The 20173-nt window shown below is 43.2% G+C and overlaps 1 protein-coding gene across 4 annotated transcripts in view; it reads right to left on the reverse strand.

The window, feature by feature from the left end:
- The window catches only part of RETREG1 (reticulophagy regulator 1), a 150707-nt gene that overhangs the window by 102289 nt on the left and 28245 nt on the right, over positions 1 to 20173 (reverse strand). For all 4 annotated transcript variants that reach the window (XR_008525153.1, XR_008525155.1, XR_008525152.1 and 1 more), the window contains exon 2: positions 3366 to 3472. Coding sequence is in view for 1 of the 4 variants with exons in the window: in XM_024247510.2 (XP_024103278.2) it covers positions 3366 to 3472 (107 nt within the window). In the remaining 3 variants the exon portion in view is untranslated. The remainder of the gene's footprint in view (positions 1 to 3365; positions 3473 to 20173) is intronic.

Below are 20173 nucleotides of genomic sequence, written 5' to 3' on the forward strand. Positions count from 1 at the left end.
TAACTGGGAGTCATCAAAGTCATAGAAGCAGAAAGTAGAATGGTAGTTGCCAGGGGCTGGAGGAAGGGGGAACAGGGGAAACGGGGACTTGGCTGTTCAATGGGAACAGAGTTGCAGTCATCAAAGATGAAAACGCTCTAGGGATCTGCTGTACAACAACATGCACAGGTAACAGTACTGTACACTTAAAAATTTTCTGAGAGAATAAAACAAAAATAATAACTGGGGGAAGGGTATAATTAAACTCAAACTCTCAACAATAAAAGTTTCATATTTTTAGTGAGAAAACGTGGGAAGCAGAGAAGTTGGAAGAGAGGGAAGGAGAGGAGACTGCTGACTTGGTCGTCCTTTCATTGCCATTGTCATTGCTATAAGCCGGGGTATCTAACAAGAGTAGCTGGCAGTTCTGATTGAAGTCACAGAGTTACCGTAACTGCATCTGGATCTAACATGAAGCCAAACTGTGCCCTGCAAAGACTGATTCATTGCAGCACCCTGCGCTAGGAGGCCTGCGAGATGGGGCTGCTGCCAACTATTCACAGGGCTCCCCAATGGGCCTTTGTCCTAAGAGACTCTACTGAAGGAGGATGAAGCTGGCACCAGAGTTTCTTCAGCACAGACAACAGAGCTCTAGGAAGACAGAGTAATTATTCCCATTTCTTTCTTTTTTTTAATTTTTCATGCAGTAGAAATGCTATACTCAGAGCAATGTCATCTGGTGAAGACTGAAAGCCTGTCCTTGGGCAAAGGCCTGATCCACAGGATTGTGGGGAGGCTCTGCCTCGACAGAGGTCTGGTTCCCCACAGGGAGCCCAGCACCCAGGATGGGCCTCAGCACAGAAAGGGGCTTAACACAGACTGACCCAGGAACGCACAAACCCCATGTGGCCCTGATGACATGTCAGTTGGGCGAAGTAGACAGCTACTGTGCTGAAGGCCCTTCTATTTGACGCTTTTATTGACCTCTTATAAAGCCCTGTGGTATGAGGATGTTTTCTGCCATTTCACAGGACAGAGAGGTTCAGATGGTACAGGAGGCTGACTCATAGCTCACAAAGATATCAAGTCGCAATCCCTGGAATCCGTGATTGTCACTTCATGTGGAAAAAGGGTCTCTGCTGAGGCGATTAGGTTAACAAATGTAAGATGAGAAAATCATACTGGATCATCTAGGTAGGCCCCAAATGCAATCACAAGTGTACTTACAAGAGGAAGATGGAGAAGTTTGACATAGACAGAAGAGAAGGTCAGGTCTCTGCATGAAAGCAGAGATTGCAGTGATGCAGCTGCAAGCCATGGAATGCCTGCAACCCCCAGGAGCTGCAAGAGGCAAGGAATGGATCCTTCCTTAGAGACTCCAGAGGGAGTGCAGCCCTGCCAACGCTTTGATTTGGGCCCAGTGACACTGACTTTGGACTACTGTCCTTCAGAACTTTAAGAGAAGACGTTTCTGCTGTTTTGAAACACCAAGTTTGTGGCAATTTATTACAACAGCCACAGAAACAAATGCAGTCTATCATGGGGCTTCTCCACAGGTAGGAAATGGAATGAACTAGCTCAAAAATGAGGCCCTTTAGGCTGGCATTCTTTCTATTCTACCACCTTAATTTTTTTAAAGGACTGAATCCTTGCAATGTAAAGGTTTCCTGCAATTTGTGAGTATGAAATTTCCACATCTGCATGAATATCAAGCCCATGAGTCAACAGTGGAAACGATCTGTGTGTGAGGGGCCAGGAGTGAGAAAAAGACAGTTGCAAAGTCTTTCAGCTTTACCTTTGGCCTTCCACACATGTCTATTCCTTATAACTTGTGCCCAGACTAGGGCCAAATTTGAGGAAACACTGAAAACACTCAGATGCTCAGCTTGCTTCCTGGGTCCATGTTTAGCTTACTCTACACCAAGATAAAATGGTTGCAGATAAAATGTATGAGTGGCTTTATGTCCTGAGATTTCCCTGAGGGAGTTCCTATAGAGGGTGAACATATCACAGTCCATTTAGGAAAACAGGCTCTCCTCTACCAGATATGAGTCAAGGCAGATAAATAAGAATCATCAAGGACTGATCCACAGATGAACTCTGGCATGAAACCCTAATGCATGGAGATGCCCCACCTCAAGGCAGCCTTGATACATGTGTGGTAAACAAGTATCACAACAAGTACCTGTTTGGGCTGAAATTGGGGAGTTAGGTGTCTGTTCCCTGAAACAGAAAAAAGGAAAGTGAAGATGGAGACAGAGGGAAAAAAGGGAGAAAAGGAAAAGTGCATTGAAGAATACAACTGAAATCCACAGATTCACAGAAAGCACTAAGGGCACAAAACCAAATTTGTTTGCCTTCCTGGAATCTTGGGAAGGAAATATCTTCAAATCTGGAAACATACGAATATAAAACAATCTAAAGATGTTTTACATGATGATTGAGTTTAAAAACTGTAAAGACTTATAACTGGATTTCAAGCAGATCCCTAGAACACCATGATAGTAAATCCGTACCAGCTAACATCGCTGGCTTCTAGTTGCCATCAGGGAGGAGACGGGTGCCTCCCATAGGGCGGGCCTAGATATCCCTGCCAGGACTATAATCCAGGCAGCTCTGATGCACATCGGTCCACACGGACCTCCACCAAAAGCATCCCTCCATTTGGGGTGCATTTAGTGAAATTAAATGTCTCTTTGTAACCTCCTGGTGGCTATTTCTGATAAAAATCTATCTTATTACATTTAAGTTTATGGGGCTTAATTATGCCCAGAAGGGCTTTTCCCAAGCTTACAAAAACTAGCTCAAACACTGGTACAAGAGGCCCCTCCAAGTATGTAAAAGACTTGAGTCAGATTTGTAATGCAGTTAAATTACTCAAAAAGCACCTCAGGCCAATTTTTTTTTTAAACCAAGCTCTTGCTTTTAAACTTAATGTTAAAATTTATTCATTTTTCATTATCAACTCATTTTTTAAAATTATTTAACCATCGCTTGCTTTTCACCCCTGAATTAGTTGTTTTTCTTCATTGACGCCGAGAAAATTTTTACATAAACTAGTCCATTTTCCAGTGGCCCAGTTTCATCATGTGAGATGTAATAAATATTTAACTGTTATCCTCACTGCAGCCTACTTAAATACCAATGTGGTATTTAAAATAGCTCTTAAGGCCAAGAGAAAAACCAGTACACACAAACCTTTCACCTAGAAGCAGTAGCTATAAAGACAGCATCAACTCAATAAATTATCATATTGAAAACAGCTAAGTCAATGCCTATATTTGCTTCTGTTCAAAGGACTAATTGGCTAATATGCCTACACAAAGATCAGAAATACAGGGTCTAGAAAATTAAATACCACATAAATAAAATCTGAGTTTTCTTACCTCTTGTTCTAGACAAAACCATATCCTTTATTATTTGCATAATAACACGCCCAAGTATCATGACGGAAATCAGGTGATATACTCTCCATGGAGTCAATGCAAGGAACCTGCAACAGCGAAACACAAATCAGTATTTCAATTTGAGGATTTTTAACCTTGTTAAAATTGGGTTTACTTCCTGCCACAGAAACAAAAAATGCATTCAATAATGATTTCACTTTTTTTTTTTTTTTTTTTTTTTGAGGCAGAGTCTCGCTCTGTTGCCCAGGCTGGAGTACAGTGGCGCTACCTCGGCTCACTGCAACCTCTGCCTCCCTGGTTCAAGCAATTCTCCTGCCTCAGCTTCGCAAGTAGCTGGGATTATAGGCGTGAGCCACCACGTCAGGCTCATTTTTGTATTTTTAGTAGAGACAGGGTTTCACCATGTTGGCCAGGCTCATCACAAACTCCTGGCCTCAAGCGATCCACCCACCTCGGCCTCCCAAAGTGCTGGGATTACAGGCGTGAGCCACTGTGCCTGGCATGATTTCACTTTTCAAAATCACCCCAGTGTGACTGCATGAAAGTTATTTAATAGGCATCAAAGTCAGCAAAATGAAAGTGCCTGAGCCTGCGCACTTTTGTGCTAAGCTTTCTGCTCTACCCTCCAATTTTGGGCAGAGGATTTGCTATCTCGGGTATGGACCAAAATATTGTTCCCAATGCTGGGCTTCTCCAATAGCCAATGGAGAATGGAAGTGACCTGAAACAGAATTAGGATGGGCTGCAGAGCCAAGCTACGGGGCTCTCTAACAGACACGGACGGGCTGCACTACAGAGGCCCTTTACTCACCACCCTGTCTTGTGTTTTCATTTATGCCCTATTCACTTCTCTAACTACTCCTACCCTCGTCTCTTAAAAACAGCAGTTATTAGCCGGGCGTGGTGGCTCACACCTGTAATCCCAGCATTTTGGGAGGCTGAGGTGGGCAGATCACAAGGTCAAGAGATTGAGACCATCCTGGCCAACATGGTGAAACCCCGTCTCTACTAAAAATACAAAAGTTAGCCAGGCATGGTGATGTGCGCCTGCAGTCCCAGCTACTCGGAGGCTGAGGCAGGAGAATCACTTGAACCTGGGAGGCGGAGGTTGCAGTGAGACAAGATCGCACCACTGCACTCCAGCCTGGTGAGAGAGTGAGATTCTGTCTCAAAAAAATAGAAAATAAAAGCAGTTATTGAAGATCCAGTTTGCTAACTCTTTCTCTTTAAGATCATGCTCCCCTTTTGCTACCTGTCTACCTCCTCTCTGGAGGGAAACAAACTAAAAATTATTGACCATGAGCAGCACACAAACCCTGCAGTGCTTTTTTTGGGTGTGTTTATAAAGAAGTGAATGGCAAAGAAGTCACAAAGAGAGTTGAGCCTTCACATGAGATTAGAGGTCTGTTTACACAAGTTAATTGGCCAAGCTGCCAATGAATGTTAACTTTGATAGAATCACAACTCATAGAAAAATTAATTTAATAAATGTTTAAGACTGTTTGCAAGGCTATAAAGAGAAGTAAAGAACACACGAATACTGCCTTCTGCAAACTTGCTTTCTCATCAGACAAACACAGGCCAAGCTGACAAAGTCCAAGGCAGGCAAGGCTTAGGTGCTGTCACAGAAATGTGCAGAGAACAAGGAGAGGCACAGGGAGAGGGAGGATGGATTCACTCCAAAGCAGGGAAGGGTTTTTTTTTTTTATTGGTTTTTTGGGTTTGTTTGTTTCTGTTTTTTTTTGAGATGGAGTTTCACTCTTGCCACCCAGGCTGGAGTGCAGTGGCACGATCTTGGCTCACTGCAACCTTCTCCTCTCAAGTTCAAGCAATTCTCCTGCCTCAGCCACCCGAGTAGCTGGAAATATAGGTGTCTGCCACCACGCCTGGCTAATTTATTTGTATTTTTAGTACAGACGGGGTTTCACCATGTTGGCCAGGCTGGTCTCAAACTCCTGACTTCAGGTGATCTGCCGGCCTTGGCCTCCCAAAGTGCTGGGATTACAGGCACAAGCCACAGTGCCTGGCTGGGAAGTTTTTATAGAAACGGCACTTGAACTCGGTCTGGGGAGATGGATGCAATTCAGATGAAAATAGAGGCTCCTCCAATTAGAGAATACAACATGAACAGAAGATCAGACTCAGGAAAGGGTAAGGTACCTGTAGCAGATCGAGCAATCTGAGGTGGCCTCAGCAGGAAGAGAAAGCAAAAGGAGAGGGTTCAGAGACTGACAGAGAGACAAGATTGGGGAGCTAGGATTAGGGAAGACTGTGTCAAGCAGAATGCCGCAGTAAGTCTTATGCTACAAGCAATAGAGAGAAAGTCAAAGGTATAGAGCAGGGAAGTGAAATGATGGGTGATTTAGGGAAATGTCTGAGGGCAACAGGAAGGATGTGATGGGGTAGGGAGGAAGCATGGAGTCCAGACCACCTACTAGAAGGTCATGCAGTATGTTTGGTGAAAAGCAGATCAACATGAGATGCTGGGTGACTTGGTGGGTAAAGCCCTCCATCAGAAGGTGGCCAACCCAAGCTCTCACTGGTTCAAATGCTGTTTGTATGGCCTGGGCCAGCAAAATGAGCAAGTGGACTAGGTCAGTGTTTCTTAAATAACAGTCTGCAACTGCTGCCAGGTTGGCTGCCTGGAAAACTTGTTAAAATGTAGATTCCCAGGCCCCAGGCTCCTCCTCCCAGGCCCCCTGAAACAGGTGGTCTGATTACTAGTATTTGCATCTAATAAATATTTATTGATTGCCTAATTGCACCAAGCACTGTGCTACCAAAAGGGAATGGTGAATTAGGAGCATAGAAAGATGGAACAGACATAAAAGACATAAGTTACAGAATACGATGCTGCAGTCCATGTCTTTAGCAACAATCATTTGTTCCTCCACTAAATTTGTCCCGCCCCTAAGGAGCCACCACTTGCTCTATTTTTGTAGCTCTTGTTTGTTTTAAGCAAGGTTGCACTCCAGTGTTTGCTTGGTTTGGGGCCAGCCTCCTCACTCTCAATTCAGGATTCATTCTTGCTCTTGTTCATGTTCTGGGCGCTCCCAGTTTTCCCGACCTCACGTTGAAGTGGCAGATTTCATAGTGACCCACAATAAGAAACTCATTTATATTTACCTACATATAAATGAAAAACAAGTTTTGAAAAATATTTTCCTTACAACTCATAATGCAGTTCAACTTTTTCCATTCAATTCTATTATGCGTTTAAATACTGACTGTGAATCACTCGCCTGACTCAGGGCCCACTAATGAGCTGTAATGCGCAGCTCGGCTCCCATGGCATGAGACAGAACCTGCAAATGTTCGAACAGCATGCTTCCTTAGAATGGCTTTCTTTGCAGGGTCAGGCAAAGCCCTAGCACAGACAGAAAGCTCCCTCAAGTTTAAAAGTCTTTGGAGCTGGCCAGGAAGCCATTTAAGCATCTTTTCAAAACCAATGAAATGCAAAACCAACCGAAGCAGTGAAGGCCGTTAGTTATTCTCTTAGTGGAAGTTACAAACTTCCAAGAATAATAAAAAAGAGAATTAGGTAATGCCAGGACTGCAACCCACAGGCCTGGCTGCCAGACTTCATTTGGAAGGCATTGCCATAGCAACTCCAAAGAGCACTCGGGATGTCTGTCTATTCTGTGTCCTGGGCAAGGGCCCAGTTGGCATATTGGCCAAGGTCTTGTTGGTCATCGAGAATCCTCGGTCCGCTGAGAAGACAAGCCCAGCAATTGCTTAGCAAGGTAATGCCAAACTATATGGGACTACATATTTGATTCTTTGGTGGGTTAGTGTCATATAAACATGTTTGAGAAACGAAACCCTAAGAGAATAATCTGTATTTAGAAAAATCTGAGCACTTTTGGTACTTTAATTATTTATAATGTTTAAGATGCTTTGTCTCAGGGCTCCACTTCAAAATATGCAGCTGAGCAATTTAGACTTGTGATTGGAAATTAAAAATCTTACAAACACGAGTTTATTCTTTAGTTTATTCATTTTTCAAGTAGTACCTAATATTTGGGAGGGTTTGGGTTGTTAGATGAAGTAATTTTTTAAAAGTTTTTGTTTTGGTAAACTTCAAACGTATATAAAAAGAGAGGCCAGAGTGTAATAAACCCAGTTTCAACAATTCTCCATTCATGGGTAATCTTGTTTCTTCCATATTCCCACCCACTAAGCTCATCCTTCCCCTGAAATTATTTGAAGCAAATCCCAAACATCATGTAATTTAATCTGCAAGTACTGCCATTTATCTTCAAAACCAAGATTTATTTATTTATTTTTTTTTTTGAAATGGAGTCTTGCTCTGTTGCCAGGCTGGAGTGCAGTGGCGCAATCTTGGCTCACTGCAACCTCCACCTCCTAGGTTCAAGCAATTCTCCTGCCTCAGCCTCCTGAGTAGCTGGGACTACAGGTGCATGCCACCATGCCCAGCTAATTTTTGTATCTTTATTTTTTATTTTTTTATTTTTTTTTGAGACGGAGTTTCGCTCTTGTTGCCCAGGCTGGAGTGCAATGGCGTGATCTCGGCTCACCGCAACCTCCGCCTCCGGGGTTCAAGCAATTCCCCTGCCTCAGCCTCCGAGTAGCTGGGATTACAGGCATGTACCACCACGCCCGGCTAATTTTGTATTTTTAGTAGAGACGGGGTTTCTCTATGTTGAGGCTGGTCTCGAACTCCTGACCTCAGGTGATCCACCCGCCTTGGCCTCCCGAAGTGCTGGGATTACAGGCGTGAGCCACCGTGCCTGGCCAATGTTTGTATCTTTAGCAGAGATGGGGTTTCACCATGTTGGCCACGATGGTCTCGATCACTTGACCTTGTGATCCTCCCGCCTCCACCTCCCAAAGTGCTGGGATTATAGGCGGGAGCCACCGCACCTGGCCAAAAACAAGATATTTTTAACCAAATAACAATAACACCATCACATCTAAAAAATTACTTTAATTCTTAATGTCATCAGATATCCCATCAAGGTTCATATTTCCCCATTTTTGTGTGCACGCACACACACACACACAAACTGAAACAGGATCCGAAAAAGTCATCTGCTGAAATTGGCAGATGTGGATTTTAAGTGTCCTGGACCCTTATAGGTCCCTTGCTGTCAGGCTCACTTGTCCAATAAAGTTTTCCAGATTCTGGAAATCATTTGTTGTATCCTTGTGATTTGGTTTAACATTTTCCTTGATCTTTTATGTAGCCTATAAGTTGGCAGGTGGATCTAGAGGCTTGATAAGACTTAGGTTCTCTTTTTTTTTTTTTTTTTCTGTAAAACCCAAAGACAGGTGGTAGTGCCTGTTTCCATCAAGAGACAGACACGTAGACTGTCTGGGTGTCTTGGTGGCTACACTTGCACTATTGGCAGCCACAGACAATCCCTGTCTAGTGACTGATTCCTCAGAGGCTACAAGGGGTGACGGCCCTTCACTCCTGCTTCGGGTATTAGCTGGATCACAGCTATAAAGAGAAACTTCCCCTCATCAATATCCAATTACACTGAGAGGTGGAGCTTGTCGGAAAGGCAGCATCAGTTCTTGAGTTCTTCCCTTTATTTTACCGGTTTTTTCAAGATAGTGAAGCAGTTCCCTAGTGTCCTCTAAAGGTAACTGATATGGCTTGGCTGTGTCCCCACCCAGATCTCATCTTGAATTGTAGCTCTCCTAATTCTCACGTGTTGTGGGAGGGACCCAGTGGGAGACAATTGAATCATAGGGGCGGTTTCTCCCATACTGTTCTCGTGGGAGTGAGTAAGTCTCACGAGATCTGATGGTTTTGTCAGGGGAAACCCCTTTTGCTTAGCTCTCATTCTCTCTTACCTGCCACGGTGTAAGACGTGTCTTTCACCTTCCACCATGATTGTGAGGCCTCCTCAGCCACGTGGAACTGTGAGTCCACGAAGCCTCTTTTTCTTTATAAATTACCCAGTCTCGAGTATGTCTTTATCAGCAGTGTGAAAACAGACTCATATGTTTTCTTATTCCTTTTTTTCCTGTTATTATGAACTCAAGAGTTTGAACATATTTGACGTGTTTCAGTCACTGCAGGGTTACCCTTACTGATGCTCCAGCTACCCCGTCTTATTCAGGTCGCCTCTCAGGTCTTTGGCGCAACCTTAGTTATTCTGATAATAAAGTACTTCGAAGGGATATAGAAAATATAACATTTACAAATGCAGTTTAAAATGTTCAAAGGAATATAACTCAACTTTCTAATAAAACTAATCACTTAATAAAGCAATCATTTATTATTTAATGAAACAGTCAGACTCTCTTGAACATAGTTACAATTTGCTAGATTTATAAACAAAATAATGTTTTGTTAGCTAAAATGGAAAGCTCAAAGAAAAATCAGAGTTTTAAATTTGTAATTTTATAAAATCAAAGTTTTTCTTTAAAAAGTAATTGAACAAAATTGTTTCTAACCGATCTTTACATGGAAACTGTCCTGTAAGGACATCAAAAAACAATCCCCATCTGCTGGGCGTGGGCGATCCTGACACTGGCACACTGTGGCATCACTCAGAGAAGGACTGTCACAGAATCACAGAGCTGGAAGGAGCTCAGAGGTCATCTGATTTACTTTCATCCGATCCACAAATCCCCTCAGCTGCAATCAACCACCTCTACTTAAATAGATCTCATGCCAGGAAGCTCAACATTTCTTGCAGCATTCAATTTCCGGCAGCATCCTATTATTACTGGGGTAGGCAGGGAATTCTGTTTTCATTCCATTCACCAGCATCCGTCACACACTGGGCTAGCTGATGGGAAAACACTGGCGACTAAATCCCGGCCTTCCCCTGCAAAGCCAGGAAAGCAGACAGGTAAACAACTGTGTTTAACCAAAGTGCTATTCAGGATGCTGTGGGGGCAGAAAACAGAGCCAGTAACTACATAAAGCAGCCAGAGAAAGCTCTAGAGAAGGTGGCATCTAAACTTTGACTTCGAAAGACATCTGATTTGGCCAGGTAGAAAGGAGACCAGTGCATTCCAGGCTGGGGAACAGGGTACCCAAAGGCAACCGCAAGAGAGCCACAAGACTAGAGCCTGAATTAGAAAGGTTACCCTTAACCTTTGTCTCCTCCACTCTGAGGCACAAATTATGAATCCCAGAACCAAATGCAGGATAAATAGCACAGCTGATGTTCAGTGAGCACAGGACTGTTCTAAGAGCCTTATATGGAGTCACTCATTTAATCCTGTATCCCTTCAGGAAGGGATCGTCATTAAACCTATTTTACAGATGAGCAAAGAGGCTCAGAAACTTGCTCAAGGCCCCAAGACAAAGGAGACGCACGACCAGGACATGAATCCAGGCAGCCTGGCTCTAAGCCAGCTCTTGCCAGTCTGCTAAATGGCTGCTGGACATGAGTGTCTGCCTCTTAATCTGCCTGCTCCCACATGAAAAGAGCTGGAAGGACTGGCACCAATTTATAGCCTTTTCTTTTTTTATATATTTTAGAGCAGTTTTTAGAGCATTGTATGGGTTTTGACAAACGCATAATGACATATATCCACCATTATAGTATCATACAGAATAGTTTTCTTGCCGTAAAAGTCCCCTGTCCTCCATCTATTCATCCCTCTCTCTCCCAAGCTCTTGGCAACCACTGATCTTTTGACTGTCTCCATAGTTTTGCCTTTTCCAGAATGTTCTATAGTTGTGATCACACAGTATGTAGCTTTTTCTTACTGGTTTCTTTCACTCAGCAAAATGCATTGAAGCTTCCTCTGAGTGTTTTTGTGGCGTGATAGTACATTTATTTTGATCACTGAATAATATTCCATTATAAGATATACTAAAATTTATCCATTCACCTTTTGAAGGACACCTTGGTTGCTTCCAATTTTTGGCAATGATGAATAAAGCTGCTATAAACATCCATGTGCAGGATTTTGTATGGACATAAGTTTTCAACTCATTTTGGCATGGCTTTTTAAAAAAATTTTAACAGTTCCATCAGCATGCTGGCTGAAGTTGAATTCACAGGCAGTTAAAATCCCCAAGGGTTCTATTTTTCAGATACCATTTTTGAATCTAAATATGTCATATGCAGTTTGTTCTTGTTTGACACGTCCTACATTCAAACCTATGGACTTTAGTGGTGACATCAATCACATCTGTTCTCTTGTCCAGCTTCAGGACACCATGCATGTTCTATCTGGACGTCATCAGTCCTCATCCACACTACTGATCAAAGCTATTGATCGGTACTGGAGTCCTGTCACTCCCTATTAGCAGAGTGCCCTAGATTACTAGTCAGCAGACAATCCAGTCTGCCACTATGTGCTTGCCCATATCATTCCATCTTATCCACAAAGACAGAATTAGCTTTTCTGAAACACCTTGCTCTGAAGCCTCCAGCATTCTGAAGAGCTAAGTGTCTATAAGTGCAGATTTGCTTGACTGCTGCTGAAAATTACTTTGAAGTATGTAATAGTTCTCTGTAGAAGAACTAAATACCATCAGACTCTGCCAAAAAATATCATGGGATGCAGCCTGAGCCAAAGCCCCAGGGTCACCTTGCTGATCTGCCCATTCACAGAATCCACAGAAACGTGTGGTAACCATGGAGGAATTCCGAAGTGAAAATAGCCACACGCAGGCTGTCAGAGGGCTCTTGAAAGCTGCAGAATAATTACCCTGAGGGGGAGTGTGGTCAAAGTACAGGCAGCCCAGAAGACCATGAGGGCAGGGCGATTGAGTACAAACTTGGAAGAGGGAGGTCTGTGGATGTGCGCCATCCTCACTAGAGGGGTGCCTTAATTTTCAAAGCCCAGGATAAGGGAAAATGCAGAGACCTCACCTGGGCTAAGGAAGTCAATAACCCCCTTCCCAGACAAATGGGGGATCCCCAAGATATTGCAACTTCCACTCCAGGGCATGTTCAGGACCTAGATCCAGGACAGGTGAGAGGCCCCTGCCTAGTCACCCGCTGAATGCACCACATTGCTGCCAGCCTAGGTGATGACAGTCACCACCTGCCTGGCAGCTGCAGGGCACACAGCCCCTCATGTTCAGGCCTTCTCAAGGGGTAGACAGCCACAGTGGAACACAAGCCTCCCCTGTTGATGCAACTGACTGCTGCCCTGGGCAATCACACAGGGTGAGATTGGAAAGGAGAGGCTAGGCAGGGCCAGGCAAGAAGTGGGTGGTCAAGAACCCATCCTGGGGAATGGAGAGATGGAGAGGGAGGCCAGTGGGAGGCAGGACTGCACATGAGCTGAGGCTCCAATCCCCTGTGCATGCTCCACTGCCCCCTCACACTTCACTTACAAAACACAAATTCAAAGAACACAGTGATAAGAATCACCAGATGATAACCACAGAGCATTCATCCCCAAGTGACGGCCTTCCCCAGGCTCTGCGTGGCTGTCCAGGTCACTCTCCCATTTAGCCAGCCCCATCCTCACTGGGTCTTCCAGGTAAGATCCCCATCACAGTGACCAATAAAGGCTTTTTTATCCTTAAAATACTTTTTAAGTTCAGAAACACACACACACACACACACACAAAAACAGACACACAAGACCACTGGCCCTTGTCTTTATCCGAATTAGCCCAGGGACTTGTGACCACATCAATGGATCCTAGAACCCAAGTGAGTAGAAGCAATATTTCCACCAATCCCTAAGTCTCCAGCCATCACAAACATCTCTCTATAGATTGATGGCCTTTTTATAACCAATTAAGAGAAAAAAAGATATATTTTTAAATTAAAATACCATTTATTTAGTGAGAGTTACATGTTCTTTTAGCTGAATAGAATACAACCTTTTAAAATATTTTATTTAAAGTTCCAGGGTACATGTGCAGGATGTGCAGGTTTGTTACATAGGTAAACGTGTGCCATGGTGGTTTGCTGCACCTATCAACCCATCACCTAGGTATTAAGTCCAGCATGCATTAGCTGCTTTTTGAATAGGATACAACTTTTATCTGAAAAGCATATTTCAGACTTTGGAAACTAAAGCGAACATTATATATGACCATTATAATATACATATCATGATAGGTAAACATTATATATGACAATTCTATGCTATACATAAATATATAAAAGTCTATGTGTATAATAAATACCCCATTTGTCATAGAAAGACATACTGTGTGCTTTAGCCACGACTGGAAAGGTACAGTTCTCTAAATCACCATATACACATTCTTTTAGAAAGTTAGGGCCTATTTCTATATAGTAATGTGATGATTGCTCTAAAAAAGAAACCACATCACCCAGGTGACTCATGTTTAGCTTGTGATGACCGCAGCCTATATTCGATAAATGTGTCTATTTGCTTTTTTTCTTACTATTTTTTATTTCTCCTATTTTTTTTTCTATTCCATTCCCAGATTTAGTAACTTTATTTTGAATTTTAATCTGGTTTTCAAGTAACCAACTGCCTTATCCCACTTGGTATTGATGGGATAGTTTATGGGACTGGTCTCTATTCAGATATCTGGGTCAGGGAAGAATTAAGATCCCTTCCTTATGCTCAGAGACAAAGGAGAGTGTCAGGGCAGCAGGTAAAGATGCAGAGAAAGCTTCGAAACTGTCAGGGAAAACCCTCTGCTCACGGTTAAAAAATAAAATAAGAAAAAAAAAAAACGGCCTGGGTAATCCCCAGCTTATTTCCATATCAGAACGCACCATGATTTTAAGAGGAACATTTTCCTATCAAATTTCAGGCTTTGACGAATATCAAAATTAGTCTGCACCAGCCGCTCAGAAGCCCCCTGAGAGTGAGGACACTCGTTCCACAAAGATGCCCAGCAGGGAAAATGACGGGCTGTCGAAATAATTTACTCTTGGGTAAGCCAGCATCTTCCCTCTCTCTACATGGATCACTCGGACCCCTGCCATTCAGCCCTTCCTTGTGCCTCCTTGTGCCTTTATTGATTCTTGAGCATTCCATACCCACATGGAGCTCTGGGTGCGGCTGCTCTGGGCAGATATCTGTGCCTGCTCAGGCTCAGCAATGCAGGAGGTCACAGCAAAGCAGCCAGGCCGGCCAGAGAGCAGGGACAGGCGCTGGGCTATGTGGACAATTTACACGATGAAAAATAAAGTGAAGGTACTCGAGTGACCTTCTGTTGACCTGCATTCAGTGGCTAACTACAAAAAATATTTTTTGGCTGAGCACAGTGGCTCACAGCTGTAATCCCAGCACTTTGGGAGGCGGAGGCTGAGGCAGGCAGATCACTTGAGCCCAGTTCAATCAAGACCAGCCTGGGCAACAATGGTAACACCCCATCTCTACCAAAAATACAAAAAAAAAAGTATCTGGATGTGGTGGCATGCACCTGTAGTCCCAGATACTAAGGAGGCAGAGGTGGGAGAATCGCTTGAACCCTGGAGCTGGACGTTGCAGTGAGTGAAGATCGCGTCAGTGCACTCCAGCCTGGACGATGGAGCGAGACTCTGTCTCAATATATATATTTTACATATATATAATATATATATGTATAATTTTTTGACTAGTCGTGTATCCATCTGACAAGGAAAATTTTCCATTACTCCATGATGAGTTTTGCAAGGCCAAATTAAATGGCTTAATAGGATAAATTTCCTATAAAGCAAAGAAAAATAGTTCACACACACACAAATCTTGTTTGGTAATGGATAAAAAACACAAGACTTAGTTCTTTCCATGTGTAAAAACCTAACCCTCATTTCTGGGTAAAGCACAACACATTTTGTACTATGAAATGAATGCTATCAACAGCTAAAACATATTTTTTTTGTCTTCAAAGAAAGACCATCTATGGATAAAAGCACTGGAACTCTTCATAGTTCTTATATGGAAATGAATCTGCATTATTTGCTTTGTAACTCTTAAAATGGAGATCCAAAAATAGGGTTTCACTTTCTTTTACTGAAATATACATAACTGCAGCCATAAAAAGGAATGAAATAATGGCATTCGCAGCAACCTGGATGGAATTGGAGACCATTATTCTAAGTGAAGTAACTCAGGAATGGAAAACCAAACATTGTATGTTTTCACTCATAAGTGGGAGCTAAGCTATGAGGACATGAAGGCATAATAATGACACAATGGGCTTCGGAGACTTGGGAGAAAGTGTGGAGAGGGGTGAGGGATAGAAGATTACACATTAGGTAGTGCACACAGCTCCAGTGATGGGTGCACCAAAATCTCAGAAATCACCACTAAAGAATTTATTCATGTAATCAAATGCCACCTGTTCCCCAAAAATCTATTGAAATTTAAAAAATTAAGATTTTACACAGAAAATCAGAATCATTGAATATGAAAGCCAGAAAGGATCTTAAAGGTCAAGTAGCAATCCCTCCATTCAATTTAAATGTTCATTAAATATTGAATAAATGATTTTTAAAAATGAAATATATATAACTGTAAACCTAGCCCAAAACTGAGTTCTTAACATCTCTTGGCTTTATTTAATATTATGGTGGCTCTAATTGTGAAAGAAAAAAGGGTCTCATTAGGCATAATGATTTACAAAACATTATTCAAAGTCCAGATCATCACATTTTGCTGGAAGATAATTATCTTCTCAGGAGTTAGACAGGCCAGGCGCGGTGGCTCACGCCTGTAATCCCAGCTCTCAGGGAGGCAAGAGGCGGGAGGATAGCTTGAGCCCAGGAGTTCGAGACCTGCCTGGGCAATACAGCGAGACCCCGTTCTCCAGAAAAAGGAAAAAAAAAAAAAACAAAAGTCAAAAGTTAGACATACCTGCAGCCATCTATCGTAATATCACAAAATTCAGAGTTTCAATTAAAGTTGGCTTTAATTTCTCCTGGCCTTTTATGCAGATTCTGCAAAATTAGTAACTGAAGATGCTGTGTGAAATTAAATTATGCACTATTAAGGAAAAAAAGCTGCCAAAAAATAAAGACCCTCTCAATTGTAATATGTATCCCATTTTCAGAGCTGTTTAAAACATGTATGTGTGTTGGCTGGGGGGTACATTTCTTAAACATGAACAAATACATAGTTTTAAATAATTTGGAAAGGACGATCATCAGAAAATGGAGTGAGATAAAGCAATAACAATTTAATTGCAAATCCAGGATTAAATGGAACTCAGAAGGCTTTTTTTTTTTTTCCTAGAGAAGTACTTCTTTAGTTGTGATGGCCAAGAAAATGAATTATAAGCATCAGAGGAGAGGAAAAGAGGGTGGTAGGTAATAGACTTCTTTCTCTAAAGAGATGAGAAATTCTGGAAGATATCAATCACAGGGAAATGCTGGGTAGTAACAATCAGAGTCTGCTGCAGTGGAGGAGGGGAACAACCTTACTCTAGGAGAAGCACATCATGATAATCCAGTGAATTCAGGGAATGTGCCCAGGTCAGCAAGGCGTGGTGGACAAACAGACGAGACAGTGGGGAGGAGCAGCAGGGAGTTTGTATTCTGTTTGCGTTCTTGTGCCTAAAGAGTAGAAGCCAAGGGCATGGCTAGGATGGAACCAAGGCCATCTGAGGTCAAGGCAAAGAGAAACTGAGCATGCTCTACTGTGCACCCTTGCAATGGAATTATGAGAAAAGCCATGGGTAAATCAAGTCAGGGGCACCCTAGGGCAGTGCAATGTGCTCCTTAGCTCCACCTAGTGTATAAATTGAATACCTGCCCACTCCTATTCCACCTTCTACCTGACCTGGTCACAGCAGGGAAGGGGACTTCGAGGCAGGGCGGGTGAGTCAAGTTCTGCAGCCCACTCCAGCTGAGCTAGGTACTAGGCCATTCTTGCATTGCCCTAAAGAAATACCTGAGACTGGGTAATTTATAAAGAAAAGAGATTTAACTGGCTCTTGGTTCTGCAGGCTGTACAGGAAGCATGGGGTCGGCATCTGCTCGGCTTCTTATGAGGCCTCAGAAAGCTTATGATCATGGTGAAAGGTGAAGGGGAAGCAGGCATCTCATATGGTGGGAGCAGTAGCAAGAGGGAGTGTGGGGAGGGGGTGCCACATATTTAAACTACCAGATCTTGAAGAGAACTTACTATCTTGAGAACAGCACCAAGCTATGAGATCCACCCCCATCACCAAACACCTCCCACCAGACCCCACCTCCAACACTGGGGATCACATTGCAGCCTGAGATCTGGGCAGCAATAAATATCCAAACTATATCAGCTAGCCATAAGTTAAATACTAACTACCAGACTCAGTCATAGAAAGGAGCTATAAGAAAAATGAATAACAGATCAAAGTCACACTACAACGTCGTGCAGGATAGTAAGAGGGAAGAAAGGAAGAAACGGTGTGGCAGGAGGTACAGAGAAGAAAGAAGAAATAAACTCATGAAGGTCAGGAAGCCATGGTAATGGGCAGCTGGGTTTTTATGCAAATGGAAATCTTTGTGTCTTTTATCTTTTATGCAAATGGCATCTTTGTGTCTGCCCAGTGGGAACTTACAATATGAATGTGGGACCCTAATCACAGCTGGGTGGAGGGTCTAGCATGGCCAGTGAGAAACACCTCCACATCCTCTGCCTCGGTATTTTCATCGTTAAATTAAGGCACTGGCTAGATAAGCCCTTCCTGAAACTGCCTCATCATCATCAGAATTACTTGGGGCATTTTTTTTTACTTTGACTTGTCACAAGCATTTTTAGAAATTGCAGATTCCTGGGTCCCACTCTGGACTGAGTAGGTCAGAGCTCCACAGAGAGGTACAGGAACCTACATGCTAACAGTCAGATTTACGAACCACTGGACTGCAAAGGTGTCTCAGGGCTTTTCCCATTCAAATATTATCTAATTCTATAAACTCTAGTTCTAAAGAATGCGGTGTAACAGATCCAAATATCAAACTGAGCTTTAGGGCCTCTTCCTTCACACATAAACACACGCACATACTGGTGTCTTAGTCCATTCCAGCTGCTGTAACAAAATACCACAGGCAGGGTGGCTTATAAACAACAGAAATCTATTTCTCATAGTTCTGGTGGCTGGGAAGTCCAACACTAAGGCCCTAGCAGATTCAGTGTCTGGGGAGGACCTGCCTTCTGGTTCAGAGATGGCAACTTCTCATTGTGTTCTCACATGGTAGAAGGGGCAAAAGATCTCTCTGGGGTCTCTTTTAAAGGGCATTAATCCCATTCATGAGGGCTCCACCCTCCGGACCTAATCAGCTCCCAAAGGCTTCCTCTCATCACATTGGTGATGGGGTTTCAACATAAGAATGCGGGGACAAAAGGAGACACTCAGTCCTTTGCAACTGGGAATAAGGCATAGTGATAGGTGCTGAAAAGGCTTCGGAGAAGAAGAGCTCTTGGGTGAGTGATGGGGAGAGAAGCAAGACACACAGTAATGAATTCAAGGAACCTTCCTAGGCATGCCCACTACAGAAAAAAAGTTGATGTGTAATCAAAGCCCACCTTAGCTGGGTATTTTCACATCTCCATCACATGTAGTGTTCCTAAACAACATGATGAATTTAGATATGTGGAAATTATATATCCATAAATAGATTAGGTTGGAGGAATTTGTCTAAAATCATGGAGTCTATAATGGAAAGAGTCAGAATATAAACTTGGGTCTTCTTGACTCAGAGTCCAGTGCTCCATTTAAACATCATTTGTAGAGTTCCCTGGCATCCTGCTTTAATCAACCAATCTCAATGTACCAGACTGTTCCAGAGAGCAGAGTTGAAAAGCAATTGTCACATGGACATCTATCTTTCAAATCCTCATTCAGTTGTGGTCACCCACTCATCAGTTCATGTCTACAGTCTGTTCAAGAACCCATTCCAATATACCTGACCCTGTCCAGGGTCCCAAAAAGAAATTCAAATATTCTACAGTTCTGAGATTGATGGCATTGCCACAGCTGTAGAAGATGATTTTGCTTCTCCAACTCCAACCAAGGATGCAAAGAACTAGACTCTGGCCACATGCATCCATGTGGCACCCACTCTTACCTTGGGTGTGCTGAATTATTCTGCCTGGTTCTCCCGCAGCAAGCCTGATCCTTCTCATTCCCCTCTTTGCCTGAAGCCCGGCCAGGGGTCTGCTTACCCAGCTCCAGCCAATCCCTTTCCAGGTGAATGAATCTTGATCACACCCTAATAACCCACTGTTCAAGATCACAGACACATACAGTGGACTGTTCCTTGCCAAGTTCCTGGGCTCCATAGTAAGATGTCATGTGTCCAGACCCCCCTCCCCGCTGCTCCCAGTCTGAGACCAGAGCAATCACTTCCAGAGCTGGGACTGAGGCTTTACATCTCTTGGGCCAACTGTATTAGTTTGCAAGAACAAAACACCACAGACAGGGTGGCTTAAACAACAGTTTATGTTCTCACAATTTGTGTGAAGGCTGGAAGTCTAAGATCAAGCTGTCTGCAGGTTTGGTTTTTCCTGAGGCCTCTCTTCTTGGCTTGCAGATGGCTGTCTTCTCACTGCATTCTCATAGGGTCTTTCCTCTTTGCATACATATCCCTGGTGTCTGCCTCTCATAAGGACACCAGTCATATTGAATCAGGACCCATCCATATGACCTCATGTAACCTTGACTACCTCTAAAGGTCCTATCCCCAAATATAATCACCTTTTGAGGTGTGCTGAGGGTCAGGACTTCAGCATTTGAATTTGGGGGACAGCACAATTCAGCCCATAACACCAAGTGTGTGGACCACTCACCTGCCAGCCCCAAGGTCACTCCTATGTCAAAGTTAATAAGCCGTGTGCTGTGCCCTGTCAGCCCCACCATGCTGAGGACATATCCACATCCTCCCAAACTCCCTGCCAGAAAGGCAAACATTCACTCATGCTGCTACACTCAGTAAACAAAG

Source organism: Pongo abelii, chromosome 4 (genome assembly GCF_028885655.2).
Source record: "Pongo abelii isolate AG06213 chromosome 4, NHGRI_mPonAbe1-v2.0_pri, whole genome shotgun sequence".
Classification (NCBI taxonomy): Eukaryota; Metazoa; Chordata; class Mammalia; order Primates; family Hominidae; genus Pongo; species Pongo abelii.